Source organism: Scyliorhinus canicula, chromosome 1 (genome assembly GCF_902713615.1).
Source record: "Scyliorhinus canicula chromosome 1, sScyCan1.1, whole genome shotgun sequence".
NCBI classification, from domain to species: Eukaryota; Metazoa; Chordata; class Chondrichthyes; order Carcharhiniformes; family Scyliorhinidae; genus Scyliorhinus; species Scyliorhinus canicula.
In genome coordinates this window covers 123704774-123720083 of record NC_052146.1, presented here as the reverse complement: position 1 = coordinate 123720083, position 15310 = coordinate 123704774, and the positions used below count along the sequence as shown (strand labels likewise).

General features: G+C 39.9%; 1 protein-coding gene across 3 annotated transcripts in view; it reads right to left on the bottom strand.

Moving 5' to 3' along the window:
- trappc3 (trafficking protein particle complex 3) overlaps positions 1-15017 on the bottom strand; it is a 29266-nt gene extending 14249 nt beyond the window's left edge. The window contains exons 1-5 of one of the 3 annotated variants that reach the window (XM_038799149.1): positions 14856-15010; positions 9589-9636; positions 9003-9065; positions 5283-5380; positions 3371-3470 (exon numbers count right to left, since the gene is read on the bottom strand). In XM_038799149.1, coding sequence (XP_038655077.1) covers positions 3371-3470; positions 5283-5380; positions 9003-9065; positions 9589-9636; positions 14856-14897 — 351 coding nt within the window. In that variant the 5' untranslated portion in view covers positions 14898-15010. Of the gene's footprint in view, positions 1-3370; positions 3471-5282; positions 5381-9002; positions 9066-9588; positions 9637-14855 lie in introns of all 3 variants that reach the window. The other 2 variants (XM_038799157.1, XM_038799167.1) reach the window with 2 other exon arrangements.
- Between the last annotated feature and the right edge of the window lie 293 nt (positions 15018-15310).

Genomic DNA, 15310 nt, shown 5'->3' with positions numbered 1-15310 from the left:
GGGGCCGGAATGTGGTGACTAGGGGCTTTCATAGTAACTTCATTGAAGCTTACTTGTGACAATAAACAATTATTATGACCATGTAACAGGATGATTCAGAAAGGCATTGGAGTTGTACAATTAATCACAAGGTTACAATATATTGCAAAATGGAAATCCAATTTGAATATTACCATTTTGGGAATCCAGCTACTTTAGCAAGCAAAATAATCCTAATTATATTTATTGCAACATGGTATTTGTTATGTAGGGTAGCTCATGTCACTCCAATATTCAAAAAGGGAGGTAGAGAGAAAGCAGGTAATTATTGACCATGGGTACTGGGGAAAATTCTTGAATCCGTTATCAAGGACTTTTTAGCGGAACATTTAGAAAGCAGTGGCAGGAGCAGTCAGAGTCAGTATGGGTTTATGAAGGAGAAATCATGCTTGACAAATCTGTTGGAATTCTTTGAAGATGTAACCAGTACAGTTTGACAAGGGGGAGCCAGTCGGTGGTATATTTGGATTTTCAGAAGGTGTTTGACAAAATTCCGCAGAAGAGATTATTGTGCAACATTAAAGCGCATGGGATTGGGGGAAGTGTATTGAGGTGGATAGAAAACTGGTTGGCAGAGAGGAAACAAAGAGTAGGAAATAATGGGTCCTTTTCAAATTGACAGGCAGTAACTAGTGGGGTGCCACAGGGATTGGTGCTGGGACCCCAACTATTCAAAATATATATTAATGATTTGAATGAGGGAACAAAATATAACATCTCAAAGTTTGCGGATGATGCCAAGTTGGGTAGGAGGGTGAACTGTGACTAGGATGAAGGAATCCTACAGCAGGATCTGGACAGGTTGGCAAGTGGGCAAATCATTGGCAGATGCAGTAAAATTTTTGGATAAGTGTGAGGTTATTCACTTTGGAAGCATAAACAGGAAGGCAGATTACTACCTGAATGGTTGTAAATTGGGAGAGGGGAGTGTGCAGCAGGACCTGGGTGTCCTTGTGCACCAGTTGCTGAAGGTAAGCATACAGCATGGGGCAGCAGGGTAGCATGGTGGTTAGCATAAATGCTTCACAGCTCCAGGGTCCCAGGTTCGATTCCCGGCTGGGTCACTGTCTGTGTGGAGTCTGCACGTCCTCCCCCTGTGTGCGTGGGTTTCCTCCGGGTGCTCCGGTTTCCTCCCACAGTCCAAAGATGTGCGGGTTAGGTGGATTGGCCCTGCTAAATTGCCCGTAGTGTCCTAATAAAAGTAAGGTTGGGGGGGGGGGGGTTTGTTGGGTTACGGGTATAGGGTGGATACGTGGGTTTGAGTAGGGTGATCATGGCTCGGCACAACATTGAGGGCCGAAGGGCCTGTTCTGTGCTGTTCTATGTTCTAGGTGCAGCAGATGGTAAAGAAAGCTAATAATATGTTGGCCTTCATTGCGAGAGGTTCCGAGTACAGAAGCAGGGCTGCATTGCTGCAATTATACAGGGCCTTGGCTAGGCCACACCTAGAATATTGTGTGCAGTTTTGGTCTCCTTTTCTGAGGAAGGATGTTCTTGCTCTCGAGAGAGTGCAGCGAAGGTATACCAGACTGATTCCAGGGATGGAGGGACTGTCATGTGAGGAGAGATTGACTAGGTTAGGACTGTTCTCTCTGCAGTTCAGAAGAATGAAGTGGAGGGGGGATCTCAAGAGATTTATAAAATTCGAACAGGATTAGACTAGATGCAGGAAAGATGTTCCCAATGATGGGTGTGCCAAGAACCAGGGGTCACAGTCTGAGGATTCAGGGTAAATCATTTCGGACAGAAATGAGGAGACATTTCTTCACCCAAAGAGTGGTGAGTCTATGGAATTCATTACCACAGGAAGTATTTGATGCTAAAACATTGAATATGTTCAGGAGGCCGCTAGATATAGCACTTGGAGAGAATGGGACCAAAGGCTATGGGGAGAAAGCAGGACTAGGCTACTGAGTTGGATGATCAGCCAAGATCGTGATAAATGGCAGAGCAGGCTCAAAGGGCCAAAAGGCCTCCTCCTGCTCCTATCTTCTATGCATCTATGAGATAGCAAATTCTAGCCAATGTTTGGAATTCTGTTATGACTCCAATGTTTTAGAAGATGGTAATTATTTGTCTCTTTAATTTAAGGTAAAATACAGTTGTGAAGAGAGGCATGTTATCTATTATAATTTCTGCCCAACACCCAGCTTGCCTAGTTACCATGGGAACCAGAGGCCCAGGTCGAGTGCTATTGATATGCATGTGACAGATTCAACACCTGAACACTAAGGATGAGGCAGACGTTTTTGCTTTTGCAGACTTACTGTCAGAGAGAAAGAGAGAGAGAGAAACACCTTGGAGAGAGTCACCTTGGAGTAACTCAGGGAGAAGTTACTGCAGTCTGCAGGCAGAAAAGGCTTCTTTCACTGTAATTCACAAGCCAAAATGCAGGCAAGAAGATGTTCCTTGGTTAAATAGACCCCTGCATATTTCAGGACTCTGAAAGATTCCTCCAGGCATGGCCAGGGAAGAATTATTGGAGTGAACCGTGCCGCTAGAATTGGTTCAGGAACACTCAGAAGATTGAGAGAAAGGACCTTCAAACGGTTACTGGATGTTACAACTCAGCAAAACGAGGGGAAATGAATTCATTGGAAGATGGGAGTGACTTTGGACTGTTTCCTGTAAAGACTCCAATTCTATAGAGAGTATGCTGTAACATATTTATAAAGTGTGGGGTTATCGATCGTTTTTAGACATCAATAAACATTATCTCTTCTGATGTTTAGAGTATTAGTTGACTACTATGTAATGATGTGGAGATGCCGGTGTTGAACTGGGGAACAGTAAGAAATCTTACAACAACTTGGTATCATCTTGCATCATTGACTTGGTCTTTGTGTTTGTGGAACCCACCTCTTCATTCACCTGATGAAGGAGCTGCGCTCCGAAAGCTAGTGATTCAAAACAAATCTGTTGGACTTTAACCTGGTGTTGTAAGACTTCTTACAATCTACTATGCAATGTTTAATCAATTTTGATTTTAGTTTTCACATTACAGTAAAAGCCTTAAAACAATTCCTTTCCACAGGTCACTGGGAATTGAATATTTTTTTAAGTTGTCGGTCTTTACAAGGATCGTAAGTTATCATGTTGAAACCAGTGACCACTGGACTTCACAATAGCTCAAATGCTAGCGTTTAAAATACTGTCTGTAACAGTATGATTTTAAACCAGTTTTATTTTTCCAAGTACTTTTAATACTAAATAAAAACTAGTTCTCATTTCATACTCCACTCAATTTAAGCAGCATCTGTTGCATAAAGATGAACATATAACTTGAAAGTACATTTAGTTTGAGTTAATCCATGCCAAATTTTCAATTTACCTTTGCAATTACGTCTGCAGTTTCACGGAAATCATGGCATCTTCCAACATTAGAACGAGCCAAAAAATCTTCGATCAGTCTGACACCAATGTTGTACCCCCTATTTTGGAACACAAGGTCAACAACATTGTTAATTTAACAGAAAACAATGGCTTTCAAAAAGTCATGTATACATTCTCTTCAAACTAAAGGTTTACACATTTCCTCGCATTCTTTGTAAATACTAGAGAAGATTATGCTTTATTTATTACAAAATACTAGTTAGATACAGGGAAAAACAATTTACAACATTTACATTGTCAAAAGATATAATTGCCATTAGCAACACAAATAAATAGACAGAATGCATGCCATGAGCATAATGTACATGACAGTATGGTATTCAGAATTATCAAAACCTATGTTGTATGCAATTAGTTTTGTTGAAATGAATGGAATGTAGATTTTCCATTCCCTTTTCACTTTCCTTCAATTAAAAAAAATCTAAACCTAATGTAATCACTGCATCCCAATTTATCTCTTCAAACTTATTGTGTTGCACCTTCAACATTCATGTTAGTTTCCCAGTCAATCAGAATTAAAACAGTGCTGTTGGGATTTAAAATGGTGAATTTTTGGTAACTTAAAACATGAGTGTTCTGCACTATTCCAAACTCATCACCAATTTAAACTGCTCTCACCCAGAGTCAGCTGCCTTCATTTTCATGTTAAACTGCAAACAAAATTTCAAAATTGTACAAGTGCAAATATGGTGCATGTATGAATTTTAAAGAAAAATCACTTATGCCACTTCAAATAAATTTGAAGACCAGTAGGCAGGGATTAAAAAATTATTTAATAGGAACGACGAAAGGGGAAGGGAGAGCGTGCTAGTGGAATCTGGGATCAGACTTTTCACAATGTGAGGTTAAATGTTTCCGATTGTGGAAATTAACCTACTGTATAACAAAAATAACCTTTGTTCACCAATAGTGTTTTATACAGTAGAATTCACTTTTGCAATATTCATCAAATTTTCAGAGGCCAAAACTGAGATCCCTTCATTGCAGTCAGCACCAATCCTGACAAAATAATCTCTCAACCCTAGAAAGATTAAATTTGGCTTATGTAATTTCTGTTCCACTGGTTTTCATTCCCATGTTTAGGTATTTGCTGTAACCCTTGGAAAATCACCCAAAACTTTAGCAATGACTTCCTGCCACTTTCTATTATCCATTAAGGTCGATGACATTTCCTTGTATGCTCAAATGTACCCGAGATTCAGTTCAAAAAGAGTCAAACAGCTGTACTGAAAAGACAACGTACACAAGTGAGTTTTATGTCTACATGATTCAGACTGTCCTACTTTGTACTAAGATACATCAGCACTGAGTTAACAAATTAATTCAGTCTGAAGTCAACAGACTGAAGTACTGCAGAAAAGACATCATACATTTACTTCTGGGATATGGGATATAATATTTATCCAAGTGGACCTGACTACCTATCATAAAAGCACAGACATCATGCCAGGTGGGATGAGAGTCACAAATACAATCTTAATACTTCCCTTGGAGAATGTGACTTAATGAAAACCTAAATGTTGAAATACCCTGCGCCGTAATGTAACATTTGCAACATTTTTGGTGTTCTCAAGTGAGGGCAAAACTTCATGCATTGTCCAAAGTATAGCAATTCTGAAAAATAATAAAGCTGTATACTGTTTCGTGAACAGCAAGATTTTCCACAGGTTTACAAATTACATGTTAAACTAATTCTAACAAATTGTACTTGTTTTTGTTATCAATGACAGAAAAGATGATAGTGCTGAAGTTAAAGCATTAACATCAGAAAGGAAAGATTAACTAAGTCTGGCAAGTACAAAGGGAACTGTTGGCCCAATGTATAGTGACTTAAGTTTTCAAATACTTACATTTTATCCAATTGCTTATTGACATCTTCATCATTTTCATAATCTTTGCACAGTTGCGTAACTAGAGCTCCATAGGTCAGAGTAAATAGCTCTGAATTCTGTTGAGAAATTGAGCAAAACATTCAGAAACACCAAGAACTGCATCAACAACCTCTACAACTCTTACCCTAAAAAAAATGCAAAGTTTGTTGACCACCATGACCATCAGGAGCTTGTCTAACAAGTAGCAATATTGACTGCATTTTTCACTACTCCTTGACCAACTGAACCAATTATTACATCAATTACAAGGAACACATTGGATACAGCCATGTATCAGGTCACCTCTAACCAACAGAATAAATAGACAGGAATGGGGAGATGGGATACAGTGTTGACTAAAAACAAAGTAAACAAACATAATTTTAATTTTCTGTTTCCTTTTTGGATTTCTCTACTGGCCTAAAATATTGTCTAATGCCTGTAGTTAGATCATTGCCTCGCATCAAACTATAGGTCAGTTATACAATTGTTTACGGAGTATCACAAGGGCAGCACGGTAGCATGGTGGTTAGCATAAATGCTTCACAGCTCCAGGGTCCCAGGTTCGATTCCCGGCTGGGTCACTGTCTGTGTGGAGTTTGCACGTCCTCCCCGTGTGTGCGTGGGTTTCCTCCGGGTGCTCCGGTTTCCTCCCACAGTCCAAAGATGTGCGGATTAGGTGAATTGGCCATGCTAAATTGCCCTTAGTGTCCTAAAAAGTAAGGTTAAGGGGGGGGTTGTTGGGTTACGGGTATAGGGTGGATACGTGGGTTTGAGTAGGGTGATCATTGCTCGGCACAACATCGAGGGCCGAAGGGCCTGTTCTGTGCTGTACTGTTCTATGTTCTAAGCCTTGTTAACAACTTTCATGCATCAGTAAATTGCGACAATACTGCATACGTGTCACGTGTATTTTCCATTAAACAAATGCATGAATCACACTTAAAAATATTCAATTTTTGATGATGGATATGCTCCGTACTACACAAGCAAGTTTTCATCTTTTGACTTAGCGTAGATTTCCTCAGTCACTGTCCTGATTCCATGCTGTCTGCTTAATTCCTACACATCAAAATTTATTGGCCTGTTCTTCTTGTGCAATTTCCTGGATGATAGTCTAATCAAGTTTTTTGGGACCAAAGGAGGGTTTCAGCAGGAGACAGTCTGAGGTTGAGGCAAAGGCCAACAATGCTGTGGAGGCTGAAATACATAATCTTCGTGATAGATAGAAAGGCTGTAGGTCATGAAGCTTGGCTCAGGATCAAAATGGAAAAATGTCATCCCGGCTCTGGGTCACTGTCCGTGTGGAGTTTGCACATTCTCCCCGTGCTTGCGTGGGTTTTGCCCCCACAACCGAAAGATGTGCAGGCTAAGTGGATTGGCCACGCTGAATCGCCACTTAATTAGAAAAAATGAATTGGGTACTCTAAATTTATTTTTTATTTTATTTTTTTAAATGGAAAAATGTCACTAGTTCAATCCATCTTTTACTCAGGCACCGTCTCACAACCATGGTAGATATCCACCTCCAGGAAGTCATGAAATTTACTTCTAGGACGTTGAGATAAAAGTAGTCGAGAAGCTTCCTGTGCTAGCACACGTTGCACATTCTGATCTCCATATTCTGAACACCACCAGCTCACAGCTAACTAAGCACTCCCATTGATACAGGACCCCTCAAAAAAATCCTACACACTCATCTGAAATCCCATAGACCCCAGTGGGAAGACATACCACGCCTACAAATGTGACCACCCTACCTCTCAATGGCACACCTCCTGCTTGGATGTAAACATCAACAACTGCAACCTGGTAACTGACCTGAGAGGTTGAGTCCTGTTTCAACCTTCGATGGAAGGTCTGGCCAATCTTCAACCACTTGAAGATGGGCCAAGGAAGATGCTTCACTTGCTTCACAAATAGAATATGAGGAACAGCTCAAATTGTGACTGCACTCATCTTTGCCAGACTATCGCCACATACTGAACTTCTGTTCTGAGAGATCCATTCCTGGTGGCATCACAGCCATTCACATTGTCAGCTGTAGTTATTGAATGGATTGTTAACCTTGACATCGACATAGTGATTACTCAGCACAGAAAAAAAAGAATGGCAATGATTGGCCAAATTTCTTTGCATTTTTAATTAATTTCTGCAATGGGCAAGTGTCAAGGTCAAGCAATTTGATCTTCTGTTGGTTACGACCACAGCACCACCAATGCAGGTTAGTGCAAAAGATTGGAGTGATTTAGGGAGGATTGGCTTTTGAGACCTACAGTATAAAACATTTTAATATATCTATCATTTGAACACTATCAGAACATAATTTCAAAAATAGTATTCCAGTTCCATGGCTGCTGGAAATTAAATATTCCAGGTAAAATTACTCAATTATTACAAAAGGTGAAAGTGCTAAATACTAAAAGTGCCTTAGAAATTTAGTCTTCAAGTAGCTTTCCAGAAAAATAAGGATGCATTAATATTTTCTTCCGAATTATAACATTGTTTTTGTGTACGAGATAACATGTATATCTGTATTTCATGGGAATGAATGTGGATGCCGAGTCAGTGGACTATGATGTTATCAACAAAGTATGATAGGAAAAGCGTTGTAGGATGCAATTATAATAAAATGTGCACAATTATTGTTTTTTTATGCAAGAGGGAAATTTAAATGGAGGCGAGTAACTTTGAAGGTTCATTTTTAAACTCAAATACATCTTATCTGATGAACATTGATGAGCACCAAAACTGAAAGACAAATCAAATGATTAGTACAGATCAGTAGCAGGATTGCCACAATTTCAGTGTGATCACCATTTTTTTCCCCTGCTGAGTGTTTCAACTGATAACCATATTAGATAAATTAGATCATAGAATGTGTTACTGTTATAAATGTTTGCATGTTGCAGCATTATTTAATAAACTCAACTCGTTATGTTTTAAATGATCATCACAAAGAGCTGAAGTGCAGCAAACAAAAGTTAAATGCAGCATTGCGGTTCATATTTCACTTCACCCCCTTCCCGCCTATGATACAATTTCCTGGTGCTGGTCGCCATACAGTACTTTACTAAAATGGTCAAATACACAAAATGAGCCTCAATATTAAGCACGGGAAGGCTAATTAATCATGGGACATCCTGGGAATTCTAATCCAATCCTTACCAAGGAGCTGAAAAACAATGTGGTGTAGGAAACCTGCCCAATACTTTCCGCTCTCACCCAACTGCAGTGCCTAATGGCTGACATTAATTAACTCAGCACAAACCAGGAATCATAGGATCTCCCAGGTTCAATTAACTCAAAACCCAGTGAGCTTTTGGGTAACCTGACAGTCAGGATTGCATTCGCTCATTTTTTTCCCCTATCCGCACAGACAAAAGGGAAACTGTGAAAAGATTCCTCCCATGACATTAGATTTTTCAGCCAGGTGAAACATTTCTCCAGTAATTTTAAACTTCTGTGGGAGGCAATAAAACAGAAAACAAAAACAGTGGTCAATTTTAGAAAACCTGGGAAATTGCTCATTCTAACAGTCAGACAAACCCCAGAAAACCATTGATAATTATGCTACACATTTAGATGGTAGGATCTAATGCATGTTCCTCTGGCTTCTTATACTCTACTCACACATCCAACATTTTTAGAATAATGGGGCCTCAAGAGTAGGAAAAAAATAATCTCCAGCTATCAGACCTGAAGTTGCAAATGTAAGTTCTCCAGGTGTGAGCTGACTTGCACTTCTTCCACATGGCTATTCTTCATGTGTGTAAACGCAGATAATTTATTGGGGGGGGGGGGGGGGGGGGGGGGGGAAAGAAAGAGAGGAGAGAAGAATAGGTGATCACAGCCAAACCCAATCTTATCTTTCTCCAAGGTGTCTAGAAATAAATGCACATGACCATTGCAACAGGATCCTGACAAGGAATATGCACATGAATTTTTAAACTCTCCTTAAATGAGAAATTAGTTTCCATAATGACAGACATGTCCTAGTCAAGGTTTGATGCAACAATTTCAATCAAAATTAACCAAATGTATTTTCTTAATTCCTACAGCAAAACTTCAAATAATTGATTGCGATAATCTTAAATAGTTTTGCAGATATTGTAAATCAAATCAGGTTTTGAACTCAGATTACAAATTTCACTTCACATTTCATAAATTTAAGGAGAGACTCTTACATTGCACAGGAATAGCCATGAAGCAAATCAGAAAGCAAAATGAAAACGTGCATTGCGGCAAACTCATTTTCAAAGAGATTAATATTCCTAACACCTACCATGAGATGCAGAGATGCAGAAGGTGAAATGAATGGCAAATACCAGTACTACAGAATGAGTGCATTAGGTAGAGGAGACAGGAAAAAGACAGAATCGAGATTTAGTGACATCACACAAAGCAAAACTTGTACACAATGAAGTACACATCAGAAGAATGTATTATATAGATTAAATATATCAGAAGATTTTGCAGTCCTGCACATACAACAAAGTATAACTCATCAGTTTTAACCCGGACACATTGGGAATTTGGTTCTGTATGTATTATTAATTAAGGAAGTTTAGAAAGTTTCATCAATTTTGTCTGGGTGAAAATTTAAAACATACTCTTGATTTATTTTAAAAAACAATGCTTGAATAGACAATGCTTGTAAAAAAAAATGATCTAAATTTTAAAGTTCATAAACAAATATTATACCAACACAATTTAACCTGTGCCAATATTTTGTCCCTCCAATCTATACAAGCTGAACAAAAAACAAAACCGATCGGCATTTATGGCTTTTAGCCACAGTAATTTGGCTGCTGCGTGCACAGGACCACAAACATTGGATAATCACGATAAACAGTACCAACATATAGGACTGAATCTTGTGCTATGATTAATTCCTGCCACAAATTAGCCAGCCAGTGAGGAAAAATACTCTGAAGTGAAACCAATGCTAAAAACGCAAGATATCAAACTACATAACCATCCTGAAAACAAGTACATAATGACATTATGTATGAAACAACTCCGACAACTATCCAAAAAAGTACACTATGATCCAAATTAGAGGTTCCAAATAAGTAATTAATTCACTGTTTGAAGAAATATGAAGATGATCTCAGATCATCAAAATCAGAAAGGAGTTATTTGTGCTGCAGCTGGTTTCTAACCGTGACTGGAATTGTTTCATGCCCCCACAAGCAACTATAGACAGGCAGATATGTGACATGGATGCACATATATGGGAAGAAAATATGCCAAAAATGATAGTAATCAGAGTGTCTATGGCTGTACGATTACAATCAGGTTACATGTGACAACCTGATAGTTGGTTGTAAACATTTTTGTGTTTCTGCCATGTATTCAATTAGAAGTATAAATTTAGCAGTATTTACTCATTACTGATCAACAGCACTTAATCAGGTCTCTTCTCATATTCACTTAATCTTCTTGGATAAGATGTGAGATGGGTCTAAAGTAATTTCTTCCCAGCTGACTTTTTATTTATGCTTTTCACCTTCTGCTTCCCTTACACGATGCTCAGCACCACAGTGGAACCAAGTTGGGAACTGACTGTATGGAATGAGCACTTTTAATACTAACAAATCTAGATTTCTTTATACATTTCTTAAAACTGCCGTATTACCAATTTACTGCTTAAAATATAGAGATGCAGTCCATGACATTAATATGGGCAACCTTTTTCAAAAAGGAGTCACTTCAGGAAGCATTAATCTAACCATATGATGTATGATAAATTGCAGTCTGATTAAATTACTACTGAATGAAACTTTTAGGGCAGGACGGTAGCACAAGTGGATAGCACTATGGCTTCACAGCGCCAGGGTCCCAAGTTCGGTCAGTGTTGGGCACTTGCTGTTTGTGGTTTATATAAATTGATTTTAAACTTAAAGTAGGAGGATTGATCAGTACGTTTGGAGATGATAGGAAAATTAGTGGGTTCGCTAATAGTGAGAAGGATAGCCTTAAATTACAGAAGGATATAGGCTGATCAGTGGCAAATGGAAGTTCAATCCAGGTAAGTGTGAGGTGCTGCACTTGGGCAGGACAAACAGGATAAGGGAATACATAATTAATGGCAGGACCCTGGGAATCACAGAGGATCAGAGGGACCTTGGTGTGCATGTACACCGGTCCCTTAAGGTAACAGGCAAGGTGAATAAAGTGATTAAAGCATATGGCATGCTTACCTTCATTGGCTGGGGCATTGAGTATAAACACTGGCAAGTCATGTTACAGCTGTATAGAACCTTAGTTAGGCCACACCAGGAGTATAGTGTTCAATTCTGGTCGCCACACTACCAGAAGGATGTGGAGGCTTTGGAGAGGGTGCAGAAGAGATTTACCAGGATGTTGCCTAGTATGGAGGGCATTAGCTACGAGGAGAGGTTGAATAAACTCGGTTTGTTCTCACTCGAACAACAGAGGTTGAGGGGCGACCTGATAGAGGTCTACAAAATTATAACGGGCACAGACAAAGTGGATGGTCAGAGGCTTTTTCCCAGGATAGAGGGGTCAATTACTAGGGGGCATAGGTTTGAGGTGTGAGGGGCAAGGTTTAGTGGAGACGTACAAGATTTTTTTTTACACAGAGGGTAGTGGGTGCCTGGAACTCGCTACCGGAGGTGGTGGAAGCAGGGACGATAGTGACGTTTAAGGGGCATCTTGACAAATACATGAATAGGTTGGGAATAGAGCAATACGGTCCCCGGAAGTGTAGAAGATTTTAGTTTAGGCGGGCAGCATGGTCGACGCAGGCTTGGAGGGCCGAAGGGCCTGTTCCTGTGCTGTATTTTTCTTTGTATTAAATGTTGATTAAACCACAGCTAGAGCACTGTGTGCAGTTCTGGAATCCACATTGTAGGAGGGACCTGATAGCACTGGAAAGAGTGCAGAGGAGATTCACCAGGATGTTTCTTGGACTGGAGTGTTTTAGTTATGAAGAGAGATTGGATAGACTGGGGTTGTTTTCCTTGGAGCAGAGAAAACTGTGGGGGGACGTGATCGAGATGTATAAAATTATGAGGGGCATAGATAGAGTAAACAGGAAGAAACTTTTCCTCTTGGTGGAGGGGGGGGCATAGATTTAAGCTAAGGGACAGGAGGTGTAGAGGGGATGCGAGGATAAATATTTTCACCCAGAGGGTGATGGGTGCCTGGAACGTACTGCCGGAAAGGGTGGTGGAGGCAGAGACCCTCATAACATTTAAGAAGTATGTAGATGTGTACTTACGATGCCAAAGCATACAAGGCTATGGGCCAAGTGCTGTAAAATGGGATTAAAATACATTGGTAGTTGCTTTTGACCAGCACAGACTTGATGGGCCAAAAGGCCTTTTCTGTGCTGTAGACCTCTATGACTTACCATTTTGACATATGCCTAAAACTAGTGCATTTTGTTTAGTTCAAGTACTTTTATTCTACAAGTATAACCATCAGGCTCTTCGTACATACAAAGTGGACTGGCTTCTTCTCATACTACTGACATAGCTGTTCAGGTTAATGACCAATACAGCAGAATATTTTAAGGATACCCTCAAGCCTCTTTGAAAACTTTCAATGTCCCAGACACCTGGGAATCCCTGACCCAAGACCACCCAAAGTGGAGGAGAAGCATCTGGGAAAGAGTCGAACACCTTGAATTTCAGCACCAAGAGTAAGCTGAAGCTGAGCGTTGACAGTGAAAGGAGCACATGACAACCTAAGCACCCCACCCAACTGTTCCTCAAACTACCGTCTGCCCCACCTGGGACAGAGACTGTATGTTGAGGATTAGACTCCTCAATCACCTGAGAACTCATTTTTAGTGTGGAAGCAAGACATTCGCAACTCCCTAATATCTCCTCTGTACATTCCAAACAGGACAGAAAAAAGTCTCAAAGATACTCTTTAAATAAATACAAGATTGCATAAAGTAGAATTTTTCCAGAATTCAAATCAAAAAGCTGTTTATTCATCCATTACATTTTGTAATAAAAGATGTGGCTCTAGGATCAGGCTCAATCAGCCATCCAAGAATCCACAGAACCCATGACTAGTGACACGGAGTTTCCTCGGTGGGCAATCCTATGCATTAGTGAGTGATCGCTGAAGATGACTACGTTTTGTTAAAAATTACAAATCGATGGACAAATGGCCTTTGGTTTCCAATACTTTACTGTTTTTTCTCCCCATCTGACTCCAAACCCCAAATGTTGCAATGGAGGTGCTTACCATCAGCTCTCATGTTTACAAACATTATTCAAATTTGAGACACATGAGATTTGGCAAACTTAAAATGAACCTCTTTCTTTTCAAATAAAGATTTAAAATGAACCAAATTTGACACATATATAAAGTATTTATGGGAAAAAGGAGATGCTGGCTAGGTATGCATAAAGCAACGCGACTGAACTGGGCAAATAAGTCAGTTGAAAAGTCAGAAACATTAATTGGATCACATTACAGTTTGCACAGTAAATTGCCACATGAGAGCAGTTTACTATATTTTCTCCAGTTATAATCCATTGGGATTGAAATTCAAATAATAATGCCTTATTTGAATTGCTTTAATTTCAATGGATGATTTATAAACAAACGATATGTAACATTGGCTTTGACATTTTGATGTCCAAATTAGTCTTTTCAGTTCAATAGACTAAAATCATCATAGCTTTAACTTGATTTGATTTAGATTTATTGCCAGGTGTACAGAGAAAAGTATTGTCCCACATACAGTTCAGGCCGATCATTCCAGCCATGATACTTCACAACATATCCAGGCAAAAGCCCTCACAAAAATCCAGATCAGTTTATTAAAAGACAGTTTAAGTGTCTTAAAACCAGGATTACATACAATATTATGTTTCAACTATTAGGTGCAGATGTTATGAGCCCTGAAATATCAGAACTTGAAAATTATCATATTCACTCGAACCTGCACATCTAAGGCAAGTTTCAGGGTTGTACATAAATGCAAGTTGCTGTTTCTGTAAAATTGCAATCATGTGACACGCACCAACATATCTTGTACTTAATCACATATTTACTTTTTTAACCCCAAGAGCTATGTCTAATTCATTCTTGAAATTACACGTTTTGGCCTCAACTACTTTCTGTGGTAGTGAATTCCAGAGGTTCACTACTCTCTGGAAATTTCTTCTCCGCTCAGTCCTAATAAGGTTTACCCTTATCCTCAAGCGATGACCCCTCGTACAAGGCTTACATTTTTTTGAAGATAAGCACTGAACTCAGGTGAGAACAGATCTACCGATGGGTGGGTGATGGCGGTGATTAGTCAGGACATGGGAGACTGCAAACTTACAAACTGCACATACTTAAGGTACATCAAAAATAAGGTGAACACAACGGGCGTACCTCCATGCATATTATATGCAATTCTAAGCAACAAAGTATGAGGACCTGCCCCTGCCATGGGGAAAACCCCACAGAGTTAGGTCAACAGCTCCAAACCAGGCCCAGCACTGACAGATTTAAACACTTAATTCGATTTACTTTCGGCCTCAGTAACCGCAGAATTTCCAAACCATGAGTTACCATTTTCTTGCTCTCGGTACCTCGATTTGCCTGACGAGACATTTTCCAGCGACTTCGGGGTAGGGGGGAGGGAAGGAAAAGCTTCTGTGCGCCTCTCTACTCCTTTCTGAAAACAAAATCCTCACCGCAAGGTCCCGAGGAAGGCGGAGTACGCATGCGCGCGGTCTGCCAGAGTCCGCAGGGAGATGTAGTCTCTTCTCGCCGGTCCTCTCCCCCGCCTGCGCGGTATGGAAAGGCAACGTGGACTACAGCACCCAGAATCCACCGCGATATAATTATGAGGCTGATGGACTACGACCCCCAGAGCACTCAGCGCGTGGTGACTCTGGGACGGTTGGAAATCATCTGTCAAGGGGGAAATGGAAGTTACCGTTTCAGGTCTGTGACCTTGCATTAGACTGAGTAAAGTTAGAAAATTAACCAGTGAAAAAGGAGGGGTTGTTGAAAAACAAACG